Genomic DNA, 14,126 nt, shown 5'->3' with positions numbered 1-14,126 from the left:
TTGAGAAAGTGTGTGAAGTATGGGCACTGGAACCTCTGCCTCTTAGGGTTGAGGTACTACAGGTCAGGTGTAGACATCTGTGTGCTCGGCCTTCAGTAAACAGCAGTGAGAAACCCCTCCCTCTCAGCAGTAAACTGTGTCCATGGGTCAAAGCTTTCAGGTTGTCCCTCCTAGAAACCTGCTCAATACCCCTGGCTCCTTTGTGAAAAAGACTTAAATTCACTTAGCTTTGGGGAGCAGTCATTGGTCAAGTTTAGAGGTTGGTCTATATGCACTGCTGTCCCAGAGAAACCTTAAAGAGAACACAGATGGCTGAAGTGGGAGCAGGCAGCCTTTGGCTCAGTATAGATGTGCTCCACCTGACTGGACGAGGGGTCACCTCAAGTGGCAGTGAGCTCCCAATCCCCGCAGGATGTCCTGCCCAAGCAAGGCTGGAACTAAGGGCCTCCTTTTAAGATCCAAGTTGAGAAACCAGCGTGGGGCCCAACAGAGAGAACAGAGCCATTGGAAGGGGTGCTGAGGGGCTGCTCCCCTTTTATTATTGACAGAGGTTTCTCTAAAGGGAGTGTAACACCCCTCCCCTGTGGGACCACTGTCCAACCTGTGCATCGTCCCTTCAAGCACCCTCAGAAGAAGAGCCCCCGCATCCGCCTGCCGATGCCTTGTCGATCATAGAGGACGTTGAACTTGTTCACAAACTGGTTCATGGTGTTGCACGTTTTGGTGATGGTGCCAAGGTAGGCCATGAGCCCCACGTCGTTACATTGCTGGGAGGAACAGAAAACTGGTTGCCCAGGGAACGGCTGAGTTCACTTCCCACGTGCAGAAGTTCCATCCATCAGCCCCACCTCCCCACCCACCTGCGGTTTTACACTCACATCGTAGAAGTCTGTCTTGAACTTGTCTGTGCTGAGCACTGGAAGGCAGTGACACAGAGCATAGGCCTCCCGCAGGATCTCGTGATTAAAGGGGACCTCCCCTAAAGGCACAGAAAGACTGCATTAATGTGGATGCGGTCACTTCCCCAAGAGGGAGAGGAAAAGCGGTGCACCTGTCCTACCTGCTTCAGAGGCCTTGACGTATTCCAAGATGAGCTTGACCCGGCTGTGCAGCATCTTGATGGCACTGTGTTGCGCTATCAGGTGTTCAGCCACTGCAGGGAGACGGGGAGAGGCCAAGGTTGAAAAAGCACATGACAACAGTCTCCACCCCAACTGCTGAAGGAGCTCCTCCAGCCTTCATTACCAGTGGAGTTCTCCCCGCTGCCTGTGGCTGTCATTCGGGCTACGTGGTCTACACCGATGCGTTCAGCTTCCTCTGTGGCCAGAGTGTAGGTCAGCTCAGCAAACAGCATTGTGGCCTGTGGAGTGCCAGGGGACAGTGAGAAGCAGAAAAAGGCCAGGAGCAATGTCTGAGGGTTAAAGGATCGGGCATTACCTCTCCATTGATTATATCGATGACAGACTCAAAAACACTGACGGGAAGCTGTAAGGAAGCAATGGAGAACAGCTCTTATCGACATCAAGCACACCCGAGCTTCCACTATATGCCAAAAGCCAGGCCGAGCTCTTCCACAGATGTTCTCAACTAATCTTCCCGAGGACCCACTGATGTAGGGATTATCCTCATCTTCCACGTGAGGCAAAAAAAACAGCTGCGGTTAAAAGACTAACCCAAAGTCACACAGCTGGTAAGCGGGAGAGTTCACCCCAAGTGAAGACTTAACCCAACAGATGTACAGAGAACAGGGGAGGAGGATAAAAAAATAGGCACAGTGATCGACAAGCACGACACCGGGAGCTCGGGATCAGTATTACTCACATCTGTGTGTTTGGTCATAGGGTTCAACTTAAGAAAGAGAGGGCTCTCGATTATCTCGCACACCTGGAAGAGGGGGCAGTGGACACACGTGTTGAACGCCCATCTTTCTTCCCCTCACCCTCATGCTCTGCCCCAGCACGCGCGCGTGAGCATGTTACCTGCTTATGGACGTGGATGTCAGAGGGGTCAGGCGGCCCCCCGGTGGTATACCAACCCAGAAACTCCAGCTCCTTGAACACCTGTTTGACTGGGAAGAGCCAGGGCACAGTGTATTTCTTTAAACCACCCTTCTAATTGGAAGCTCCTGGTATCTCCCCTCCCTGCTCAAATCCTGGCTCAATTCACAAGACAATTCACAATAATTAACCCCCTCTATCTTCTCTCATCCTTTACTTTGGGGGAATACCTAAATGTGTTCTTCTTCTGAGATCTTTTCAGCTACTCTCCTTACTCCCTCCTCCCCCCCCCCCCCACTTCTTCCCAACGCATTCTATCTTCCCCACTCGCCTGCGTTTCTTACTCCCACTGCTCTCCCCCAGGTCTATTCCCCTCTCACACTGCTCCTCCTTGGTGTAGTAATACTCCTTGTCGATGATAATCTTCTCTTCCACGGTGTGGGATAGCAGCTCAAAGGAGTTCATCACCTCGATATTTCGGCCCTCCTGTTTCCCGATCAGAGCCCCAATCACTGGGGGAGGGAACGACACGTAAGAGGTGAGGGTTAGGAATCCGTCCCTAATCATTACAGCCCGAGGGTCGAGGTCAGTGTAAACCAGATGCTGGGGACACGGTGACTTGGGGGAGGGGGAACCGGCCGCAGCAAAGGAAGGGGCAAAGACCCCTATTTGGGGGCAGGTGACCAAGGAAAGGAGGTTGGAGAATTACGTCCAAGACGCACCCTGCATAGGCCGCCCCTCCTGGGAGCGCATACGAATCCAATGGTCTGAAATGTTGAGAATGACGAGGGGATGAAGAGCGACTGAGACGCTCCCCGTCACGCCGGAGGCCATCACGCTGGGGACCACTGAGGGTGGAGGAAAAGGAGAGCAAATGAGAGTCCGGGCCGCACGTTCTGCCTCAGAGCTGGGAGCGGGAGACGGCAGAGCCGGAGCCATACATCCCTCCCGCAGGTTAGCAGCCCAGGGAGCGGTATCGCCGTCCCGCCCCCTCAGTCCTCCATGGAGTACGGCGGGGGGGGGGGGGGGGAGGGGGGGGCTTGTCGCTCCCCGAGGGGCGTCACCAGAGGCCGCCCCCGCGAGGCCCGTTACCTGCTGCATCCACCTCCATCCCGCTGCTCCCTCCAGTCCCGTTCGCCGCCGCCGCCATTTTCCCTGCGCCCGCCCGCCTCGGCCCCGCCCCCTCCCTCCCGGCTTCCGTAGGCCAGCGGCGCATGCTCAGTGGGCGCAGGGCCTCGACGGACGGGGCGGGACTGGCGGCCCTCAGGGCCGGAAAAACCCGAGCCCACGGGACTTTCAATGACCCTGGTCTGGCCTCTCCCGTGCAGCTGCGGCTGAGTTTTGAACAAATTACCTAACCCTATCCCCTTCCAACCTGACCTTCCTCGTCAGTAAAATTGGGATAAAACGTCCTAGTTCCTAAGGCTGTTGCAGAATGAATGAAAAATCATGTTACTGCCCTCAGAGTAAAATCCAAGCCCCTAACCACTGCATGCAAGGCCCTGCATGATCCGGTCCCTGCCTTCCAGAGGGCACTGTCCTCTACTTTGCCACTTGGGCCCCGTGCTTCAGCCACATTGGCTCTCACGTCAGTTCCCTTCACTCGCCCACACATTCCCACATAAGGACCTCTGTCTCATTCCTCACTGTAACCTCTGTGACCAACATAGTGCCTGACACAGGCACCTAGTTTTTCCAGTGAATGAATAATTTGAGGTGGAACCTGTTTGCGAGTGGCTTCATCTGTATGTCCAATCTTTTCTCCTTCCGCATACCATATTACCTACCATGCTAGGAACATTCCCAGCATTTTTTTAAAAGTTTTATGTGTTTTAAGTAATCTCTACACCCAACATGGGGCTCGAACTCACAAGACCCTGAGATCAAGAGTCCTGCGCTCTTCGGAATGAGGCAACCAGGTGCCCCCCATTCCCGGCATTTTCTAACCCTTCCCAACAGCCTTTCAAAACTCACCTCTGGCAAACCTAGCTGTTTCCAGGCCTGTCCCCACTCCTCCACTCAAGCAAGGTGGGTACACTGCATTTACCCCTCTTGCTGCCCCACAATTTGCCTGGCTGGCTCTCTGTATCACACCCAAAGTGTAAGCTCTCAGAAAGCAGGTGGAGACTACTGTCTTGACCCTGCAGAGCCCACTCCAGTGCCCATGACCAGTGGTACCAGGAAATGTGTTCTGGTTTATCACCTTCCTCATCTTCAAGTCCAGGGTTTTAACAGCATCTTAAATCCTTCTTTGTCTCTGTGTTCCCACTGTCACATTGCCTTCTGTAGTCAAATCCCTCCCTGCTTCCCTCTTATAAAGACACCTGGGATTACACGTAGTGCCCACTGGGATAACCCAGGATAATCTCCCCATCTGAAGATCCTTAACTTAATCCTAAAGCCATGATAATCTCTCTGCTGAAGATCCTTAACTTAATCAGATCTTCAAAATCTCTTTTTCCCTGTAAAGTAACATTCACAGGTTCCAAGCATTAGGACCTGGCTGTCTTTGGGGACTATTGTTCAGCCTGCCACAGCACATGTGGGCCACTGTGGGGGAACTGGAGAGCAATGCCCTCAATTGAATGGTCATTGTCTTTGTGATCTAGAATTATGTCAGTCCATGAAGAGAATCCTGGTGGCTGAACCAGAATTAAGTTGGAATTCCCTAGGCTCCCTTTTGGCTGGGCTGTATCCAAAGGGTCTATCAACCAGGATGGCCTGGGGTAGCCATGGGAGGCCGGGGGAAGAACTGTCACACTCAGGAATGGTCAGGGCAGAGTCTTTAATTTTTAAAACAAGTCTACAAAGCTCCCTTTCATCCTGACCATTACCCAAGAGATGGTGGCCAACCAAGAGGAGATGAACACTTTCAGGGGGCAGCCACGTTTAGCGACCATGACACCTTACTAGGGTCTGTGGATCGGGAGGAGGGGAGGGAGGTAGGGATAATTTGGAGGAGGCCATTCCAGCCCTTGGCACTCAGATGCTGTGGATGGTAGGGAGTGTGGAATGTCCATCCAACACCTTGACTGTTGGCCCATTGTTGGTTAGATCTGGGGACAAAAGGTGCACCAGATGTCAGACTGTAGATGGTCTACAAAGCCTAAAACATGGCACATCTTAGTTTCAAGGGCCATAACGATGTGGTCTAAGTTCCATCAGAATGGACCAGGGACACTGGCACCAAGAAAGCCCCTAAAAAGTGTTGAAAGTTTGGTGGAGTCGATTTAGGAGGAGTGGGAGGGAGCTTCTAGGCAGTGTAGGCTTGATCAGCATTTTATATATCTTTCTTTCTTTCTTTCTTTTTGTATTCTTTCTTTTTTTTTTTTTAGAGAGAGAGTACACAAGAAGGGGAGAGGGGAAGAGGGAGAGAGAGAGAATCCCAAGCAAGCTCCACACTCAGCACGGAGCCAGACGCAGGGCTCAATCCCACGACCTTGGGATCATGACCTGAGCCGAAACCAAGAATCAGATGCTCAACTGACAGCCATGCAGATGCCCCTTGATCAGCATCTTAAAAGTGCCAGCCTTTGAGACCAGGTCCCAACCTTGGGCACGCACATGAGTGACTCAGCTGTCAGAGCCAAGGTGTGTTTCCAAAGCGCATTGCCCCAAAGGGCATGCCTTTAATTGTCTGTCTCTGTCATCTTCAAGTGGCAAACCAAGCAGCCAGGCCATTGACTAACAGCCCAGGTCAGTAAAAGCTCAGTGGAATGCTGGCCAGATTAATGATGAGAACAGCTTTGAGTTCTCCCTGCTGAGCAGAGCCGTGACATTGGCTTTCAGTTTTGCGTCGCCGGCCCTGAAGCTGGGCAGTGTCAGCCACCCACACCCAGTGGACCCCATCAGGTTTCATCTAGGCTGGGCCATCAGTGAACCAAACCCAGGCATTTAGGGGAACTCTGAGACCTGAAGTTCCCACTGACCCATGTCTTTTTTTCAGGTGTTTGCTTCCAAAGCAGTGGTGCCATTTCTTCATGTAAAACCTCTCGGACTCTTAAATATACCATCTCTGTCTTACTAGGGAGACATTTTAGGCTACTCCCATCTTGTTAATCATCAGCTTTGACTTGATTCACCCCAAAATGGGGGTATGAGGCTGGAGAGTTACAAAGCCTCCGGAGTCTGCAGTTCTTCGGGAGCAGGTGCGCCCGATGGCTGTGTCCCACAGGTGGCACTGTCACCCTGAGAAATGGCTTCCCTGGGAACACTGGCCCCGTTTTTTTGAGTAAAGCTGGGATTTCCCTTTCTCCTTCGCTTGGCAATCTGCATGTCCCACTGTCGCCGTCTACCTACGTCTACCTACGTCTACCTACGGCAGTCCCTGAATGGGAAAATCCCCTCTAACACTTAAGGGACTGGAAAATTGCGAGCATATGACCCACCGCTTCCTACTTACATGTTTAGGTGTAGAAGCAGCAAAGACATCAGGCCCCACACAAGATCACTGCAGCTACATTTCTCCAATTGCAAACCTTGTCCAGACCCCATCTGCTGAATTCAGGCTCGTCTTCCCCTACAGAAACAAGGACCGAGGAATCTAACACGTTCTCAGTGGCTACAGCGACAACCAGCCAACCAGTGACAATCAGCAGGAGACCACACCAATCCTTCAGACTGAGAGGGCAGGGTCTGGTGGAGGCAGAACAGGTGAAACAGAACCCTCAGCCTTCTTTTTTTCCCCTGGCATCAGACTCCAAGGTCAGCAGCCACTATTCAGTACTGCCTCTGCCGTCCTGGGGAGGGGTGGTACCTCCTGGCTTTCTGTGAAAAGCTCTGTTCCTGAGCTTAGTTTAGGAGAGCTGCCTTCCCTCAGAGACCTGCGGAGGATTGGGAAGCACCTTGGCTCTCGAAGTAGCTGCTGGAGCCGGTTACCAGCTTGCACAACCACACTCCAAGCATGGCTTTGGGGACAATATCTCTCCTGCAGTTGGTGTTTCCTTTGGGAGAGATTCGACCATGTTCCTGCAGCCCCAGCCCTACAGGACACCTGGCCCGGAAACTGTCCCATCTCTAGGCTTCAGGGCCATCTACACCCTGGATGTAGGGGGTAAAACAGAGCTTTAACCCATCTGGCTGGATGCTGCCTTCGCTGAGTGACACCCTGTGGGGAGGGTAGCTGGCCTGTAAGAGCTGGGTCCTGAAGGCAAGGCGCTGTGCTTGTCCCAAGGCCAGGCCAGGAGCAAGGGACCTCTGCTCCAGCCTTGTGCTCAGGAACCCTCACCAGCCTCTTCCCAGCGCCCGGCCCCTCCTGTCCAACATCCCAGTGCAGGACCCAAGAGATGCCTCTAAACACTCGGGAAGCCTGGACACGTAGAGAGGGAGCAGGCTGAAGCTATGGGGAGGGACAGATGGGCCATCTGGACCTCTCTCTGCTACGGCTCTATGGATGTGAGCATTGTGACTGGGGACCTGGATCCCAAACTGAATGAGGGTGATACTCGAGCTAGTTTTTAGTTGTTATTGGAAATGGATACGTGATTCCATAGTTCTCTGTCACCTTTAAACCAAGTGCCCTGAGACTACACAGGGATGGTCTCTGCAAGTCGTGGAATAAGAGGGAGGCATCTTTTTTTTTTTTTAATTTTTTACTCTTTATTTATGTTTGATTTGGTGGGGGGTGGGGGAGGGAGAGAGAGAGACAGCACAAGCCAACTCATGAACCACGAAATCATGACCTGATCTGAAGTTGGATGCTTAACGGACTGAGCCACCCAGGCGCCCCAGAGGGAGGCCTCTTAAATCCTTACCTTCTGGTCAGAACTGCTGTGCTGATTCATTTGGATCATCGCTCTACCATGTACATGCCCATGGCAACAGCTGCTCTGGGGACTCACGGTGTTAAGTGCTTCCTGCCAGTAGTCAGAGGTTCCTGGTCCAGGAGAGTGGTTAGTGCTACAATCCAAAGTTTCATCAGTGCTTATCACTTAGCCTCTCCAGACTAAGTCCAGGGAAAAGTGGGGAAGGGAGGGTGATACGGGGCACAGAGAGATCGCAGAATCCAAAGGCAGGATCCAAGTCAGCATCGGGGCTCACGGGACTGCAAGAGACACGGCTGCTGTCTATGGAAACTGGCGCCACTTTCTCCTGTGTGTCCAAACACGAGCCCCCTCCGCTCACTCGTGAGCACCCACACAGGACCACAGGATCCTCTGGAGGCACCGTCAGGGGCTCAGGCACATCTTGTCTGTAAGGGGGCCTCACTGAGGCTGGAGGGACAGAGGAGATAGACTCATACCCAGGAGCGGTTCTCGGTGATGGCCACAGGCCAGGGGGGCCTCAGCTGGGATACGGGGACTGGGTGGGGGCGGCTGGCAGGTGAGGTCACCTCACTTGACAGATAGTATTTTCAGCCGTGGCAAAAATTCATGTGGGTTTTGTGCAAATGAAGGTATTCACTTTTGGAGAAACAGCCACAGCCCCTGTGCCGGCATGCCCTGTGAGCGTCTGTGCGTACGGATGCGGCCAGGCTGGCGCCCAGAGCCTCGCTGCTGCTTTTCGGTGGACGGAGCGGCCCACCTACTCCCACAGGTCACCTCCCAGTGGCCGCCCCTGGCTGTGGCCCTTCCACGTCTCCACTGCTGCTGCTGCTGCTGCTGCTTACCCCCCAGGCGTGCCGTCCAGTCTTGGCTGGTTCCTGCAAGCCGCTTCTCAGGGACTAGGGGTAAGCTTCTTCCTCCACAGCTGCAGGTAAGGAGATGGTGGGGATGTGCAGACCTTCTGAGTTAGGTGAGAGGTCAGGAAGTTGAGATAAGTCAGACCAGAGAGCCTTGATTTTCGGTGAGGCAGGAGGCCCAACGACGGTGAAGGGCAGGGTTGCAGAGGACAGGCCTCCCATTAGGGGCCCGGCCTGGGCGCCTGGCACGGGGTGTGGTGAGCAGAGCCGCTCTTGGCACCCGAGGGCCTAGTGGCGTCATGGTTGTAGGGGAGCGGAGGCAGCAATGGGAGGAGGAGGTTGCTATGGAGATCTCGTGGCGGTAGAACCAAGAGCACCTGGCAAGCGATTAAATGCCCAGGACGAGGGCCACGGAGGATCGGAAGAGAGGGTAAGTTGCCTCTCAGTGCACGGGATCGGCTCAGTCTACTAGTTCCTGCAACTCTCGAACTGCTCACTTTTGTTTTCCAGACTGTAACTCCTAGGGTGGAGGCTCATGGACCAATCTACCTTTGTAACTCCATGGAACCTTAATCAATTAGAAAGTTAACGATGCTTTCTTTACAGATTACACTCTTCTGGCCACTTCCAGGACTAAATGGAGAGTGAACACCTTATCCTCTCTCAGTCCATCCTCCCGGACAACGAGCTGAGCTGTGTGTGTGTGTGTGTGTGTGTGTGTGTGGTATTGGGACGTATGTGTGCGTGTGTGTACATGTGTGACCGTGGTTGTGATGGTTTGGGTGGAGAAAGTGCCTACACGATGTGGAATTGCCCACAGATGACCAGCTGGCTGCGGGTTACAGGAATGGGCTGGAGGCCAGCTCCTGAGACGGGGATTTTGTGACCTGCAGCCGACATGGAGCACTGCTGAAAGTGACTGACTCAGGAGGCCTGTCCAACCCAGCCTGGTAACAAGGCCACTTGTTTTCAATAATATGGGCCCAGAGGGGGCAGTCATGGGTGGCTCTGTGAGAGACACGGCTCCCTGTGCAAGGCAGGCAGGGGCATCTGGACAGTCGCCTTGGGCCAGTGCTGCATAGAGCCAGTGGCCTGAATGTCGTCTGGGCTGGGCTCACCACCCAGCTGCACTACCTGGTTCCTGATACAGCCCAGAGTGGCCGGCGATGAGGATGGGGTGCTGGGCACAGGGACGCCCAGGTGGGATGGACCGCAGGGTGAAATGCAGCAACATGCAATTGATTGAACACACTTCTAATAAATTGGGGAAAACTGCAGAAACCAAAGTATAGTTTTTAGATTAAATAATGACTTTTCCCAATTTAAAAATAGGAGAATTGAGTCAAACAATATTTCCTTTAAAGTGTTTTCAGGAATGTCAATCAATATTATATGACAATATATCACACATGGCTTGATCCAAGGACAGGTCTCATCTTTTTTTTTTTTTAATTAAAAAAAAATTTTAATGTTTATTTATTTACTTTTTTCTCTTTCTTTCTTTCTTTCTTTCTTTTTTTTTTTTGAGAGAGAGAGGGCAGAGTGCAAGCCAGGGAGGGAGGGGCAGAGAGAGAGGGAGACATAGAATCTGAAACAGGCTCCAGGCTCTGAGTGTCAGCACAGAGCCCCATGTGGGGCTCGAACCCATGAACTGTGAGATCATGACCTGAGCTGAAGTCAGATGCTTAACTGACTTGAGCCAACCAGGCGCCCCTCTCATCTTTTATTTGGAGTCCATTTCAGTGGTGGTTGAGTGGCCCATGGCACCACAGTTTGTGTCGTGGCCAGGCCGGCACAGCACTGGGCAGCATGTGCAAGAAGAGCCTCATCTGAGAACGGGGCCTCTAAGAACAGAACACAGGCCTTGTTCTCCAGAAAACAATTCACTGGAAATTAACCAAATTTTCTGCAAAAGTTAGTGGATTAACTTGATTTGTTGGAAGAAGCATTTACAAATGTCGTCAAGTATAAGAATCCAGCAAAAGATATTAAAGTATAAAATGCCGACTCCAGAGCCTCATTTTGCACAGCAAAGGGCTGCCTGTGATGTAAACTTTTCTCCCTCACATTCCAGCAGCACTGTCTGCCTGCCAACCAGAATGTTAACTGCAGGCATATCATCCATCTTTACTGGACTCCTTTCCCAGTAAAGAATTTATAATACCTATTCTGAAATGGTGGTGGTGGGGGGAGTTCTTTTTAAGTCTTTGATTTCTGCTATTAGGGTGAAAGTATAGACATGTGAGGGAGGTCTGGTTGCCACAGACCTTTGTCCCAGCTGATCTCCCTCCATTCCCCTTACCTTACCTTAATTACAGGGATTTTCCTCCTGAGCCAACAAGGTCAACAACCCTCACGGCCTTGGTTTCTTCTGTGAATATCTTCCTGGTTAATGTGATATAGCAGTGACACCTCAGTCAGATTAAGCAGAAGAGCTTTGGGTTCTGTTTCCCCCTAGTTAGAAATAAAAGGCTGATCTCATCTCAAATTTCTTAACTTAATTAGACCCTTTTTCCAAATAAAATAACATTTACAAGTTCCAGGGATTAGGACTTGACCAAGCCTTTGGGTGGCCATTATGCAACCTACTACAGTAGTATGTCTTGAATAATGGCAAGATCATTCATTCATTCATTCATTCATTTATTCAAAGTAGGCCTCATGCCCAGCATGGAGCCCAACATGGGTCCTGAACTCACGACCTTGAGATCAAGACCTGAGCTAAGATCAAGAGTCAGACTCTCAACCTACTGAGCCACCCAGGCGCCCCAATGGCACGATCACATTTCATTGGAAGTAGGAGACGAAGTTTATTCTGCAAGTCTTTTCCTTCATCAAATTGGGCCCATCTTCACTAATCCAAATGTGTTACTGCTTCTGATGTGTTGACAGCATCCCTCTGTCACCCAGAGACCACAGGTAGTGACAAAACATGGGTTCCAGGCTGGTTGCTGGGGCAGGAATGTGGCAGCAGGGGTAAGGCAGACAGTGACTGGAAGTGAAGTATCTTCAGAGGGGAGATGCAGTTAGCAGAGGATTGAAGCATTCAGAACACAGACGTGAAATTGATGAGTTTCTGACGCAGGGGCATTCGACACTCTCCTCTGCCTCCTCTTGGCGCTGCCAGAGACCCACAACGACCAATGTCAGGGGAATATATTTAGCATGTGCTTTCGTTTTTTTGGTTTTTATCTATTTATTTTGAGAGCGAGAGCGAGAGAGAGCACGCAGGGGGAAGAGGCAGAGAGAGAGAGAGAGAGAATCCCAAGCAGCCTCTGAGCTGTCAGCTCTGAACCTGATGCGGGGCTCGATCTTATGAACTGTAAGATCATGACCTGAGCCAAAACTAAGAGTAAGATACTTAACTGAATGAGCCACCCAGGTGCCCCTAGCATTGTGCTTTTTGAATACAGTAGCTACTGTTTACTGAATAAACATGGTAACTTAGTATGTCATGTACAGTGCTTAAGGCTTTTACATACATTCTATACTCAGAAGAATCTGTGACCTAGGAGGTAGTTTATATTGCTATTTTACACATGAGGAAACAGACTCAGCACTCCAACCAATTCAGTGGTGCAGCTAGAATTCTCACTGAGGCTCTGTCTGCCTCTAATGCCTAGGCTGCCTGGGCATTTATCTCAGAGTGATGTAAATCACTCCAGACTTTTAATAGAATGTTTCTTTTCTTTACCACAGAGATTAATGTCATTTTCCTTCTTTTCTATTTATTATCTTAGACCAAAAATTGACAACCAAAAATAACCTGAGTACTCCAGGAGGGGGTGGTCGTAAAGCAGCAGATATAAATGGAAGATTTGATGAGTATTCTAAATCTATGAGCTATTTAGAAATAGCAGCAAAATTCCACGAAAGAAAGAAAAGCATCTCCTTCCCCCAGGTCATGTTCTAGCAGAACAACAGTTATCCCCAGAAAACCCCCCATTGGAGAAAAAGCCTTCAATCATAAGAAAGCTGATAGAGATGTCAACATCCCATAAGAATAAAGCTCTTCTGGGGCATCTGGTTCACTCAGCCAGTAGAGCATGCAGCTCTCGATCACGAAATTGTGAGTTCAAGCCTCAGGTTGGGCACGGAGCCTACTTAAATTAAAAAAAAATTAATACTAAATATTAAATATTAAATAATATTAAAATATTATAAGAAATGTATTGGGCGGGGGGATGCCTGGATGGCTCAGTCAGTTAAGCATCCAACTTCAGCTCAGGTCATGATCTCATGGTTCGTGAGTTCAAGCCCTGTGTTGGGCTCCATGTTGCTGACCACTTGGAGCCCACTTCAGATTCTGTGTTTCCCTCTCTCCTTGCCTCTCCCCTGCTCATGCTCTGTCTCTCTCTCAAATAAACATTAAAAAAGTTTTTTTTTGAGAAATGTATTGGGTTGTTCAACCACCAGTAAGCATCAGAAAATCCCCCAACTAAAGAAATCCTATTATGTAGTGATTGTAGGAAAACCTAGGTCAGAAACCCCACCTTCTAGCATCTGAGAAAACATGCTGGAGAGAGCAGCCCTTCAGCGTGTGATGAATGTGGGAAAGCGCTCACTGGGCGCTCCACCCTTACTCAGCATTGGAAAATCCATCATGGGGAGAAGCCGTTTAAGTGCAGTGACAGTAGAAAACCCTTGGGGCAGAACGCGCCTCACTGGCCATCAGAAAATTCGTTCTAGAGAGAAATAAATGCGAGTGTGGAAGAGCCTTTAGGAATTGCTCATGGCTTTATCAAGTCAGATATTCCACACTGGAGAGAAACCTCATCAGTGCAACAACTGTGGGGAAACCTATCAGAAAACCAAGTCTGATCACACACAGGGGTTGCACGCTGGGCAGAAAGCTCATACGTGCCTTCGTTGTGGGGAAACTTACTGTCAGCAATCAAACCTTCTCATACAACACAGAATCCACACTGGAGAGAAACCTTATAAATGCAGTGGTTGTGGAGTTCAAACCTTATCACACACCAAACCATTCACAGCAGAGAGAGGCCCTATGTGTCTGATTGGTGTGAGAAAACCTTCTGTTTGAGTAGGGATCCCACCAAACATCAGGGTGCTCACACTGCAGAGAAGCCTTATAAAAGCAGTGAGACAAGCTTCTGTCAAAAGTCCAATCTTCCCACCCATCAGTGTGTCCACACAGGAGAGGGACCTTATAATTGTGCCAGGTGTGACAAAGCATTATGCCTTGACAGGGGGGTCTCAGCAGACCAGGGGGATCATGCTGCAGAGAAACCTCACATATGCCATACATGTGAGACAGCTTTCAGCCAGAGCTTGAGTCTTATCAGTATCCACACGAAAGAGAGGCCCTTTACACAGGGAGTCAGTGCCAGAGAAACTTCTGTCTTAAGAGCGACCTTACCAAGCACCTGAGAGCTCACCTAAAGGGAATGCCTGAGGTGGTCTTCACAAGCAGAGTTAGGATTTCATCTCACATACAGTAAATCTGTTGTACGAGGTTATGATCATGTAGGACCTCCACACTAGTGGGG

General features: G+C 50.6%; 1 protein-coding gene across 1 annotated transcript; it reads right to left on the bottom strand.

The window, feature by feature from the left end:
* Positions 1-509: 509 nt before the first annotated feature.
* On the bottom strand, positions 510-3,228 carry COPS6 (COP9 signalosome subunit 6). The gene is made up of 10 exons (XM_058710878.1): positions 3,090-3,228; positions 2,720-2,845; positions 2,378-2,509; positions 1,980-2,068; positions 1,822-1,884; positions 1,438-1,485; positions 1,246-1,360; positions 1,061-1,153; positions 879-979; positions 510-767 (listed from the first exon to the last, which is right to left on the bottom strand). Exons 1-10 carry the CDS (start codon positions 3,211-3,213, stop codon positions 627-629), a joined length of 1,032 nt encoding a protein of 343 aa, XP_058566861.1. The 5' UTR covers positions 3,214-3,228; the 3' UTR covers positions 510-626.
* Positions 3,229-14,126: the final 10,898 nt, after the last annotated feature.

Source organism: Neofelis nebulosa, chromosome 18 (assembly GCF_028018385.1).
Source record: "Neofelis nebulosa isolate mNeoNeb1 chromosome 18, mNeoNeb1.pri, whole genome shotgun sequence".
Lineage (NCBI taxonomy): Eukaryota > Metazoa > Chordata > Mammalia > Carnivora > Felidae > Neofelis > Neofelis nebulosa.
The sequence above is the reverse complement of the archived record's forward strand: the minus strand, read 5'-3'. Positions and strand labels throughout refer to the sequence as shown.

Bases quoted from the DNA above. Each gene is read 5' to 3' on its own strand.
- COPS6 (XM_058710878.1), bottom strand. From the start codon at position 3,213: ATGCGCCGCTGGCCTACGGAAGCCGGGAGGGAGGGGGCGGGGCCGAGG. The intron at 2,846-3,089 runs GTAACGGGCCTC...CTCCACCCTCAG, and splicing joins GATGGAGGTGGATGCAGCAG to TGGTCCCCAGCGTGATGGCC. The intron at 2,069-2,377 runs GTGAGAGGGGAA...GGCTCTTCCCAG, and splicing joins CTACACCAAGGAGGAGCAGT to TCAAACAGGTGTTCAAGGAG.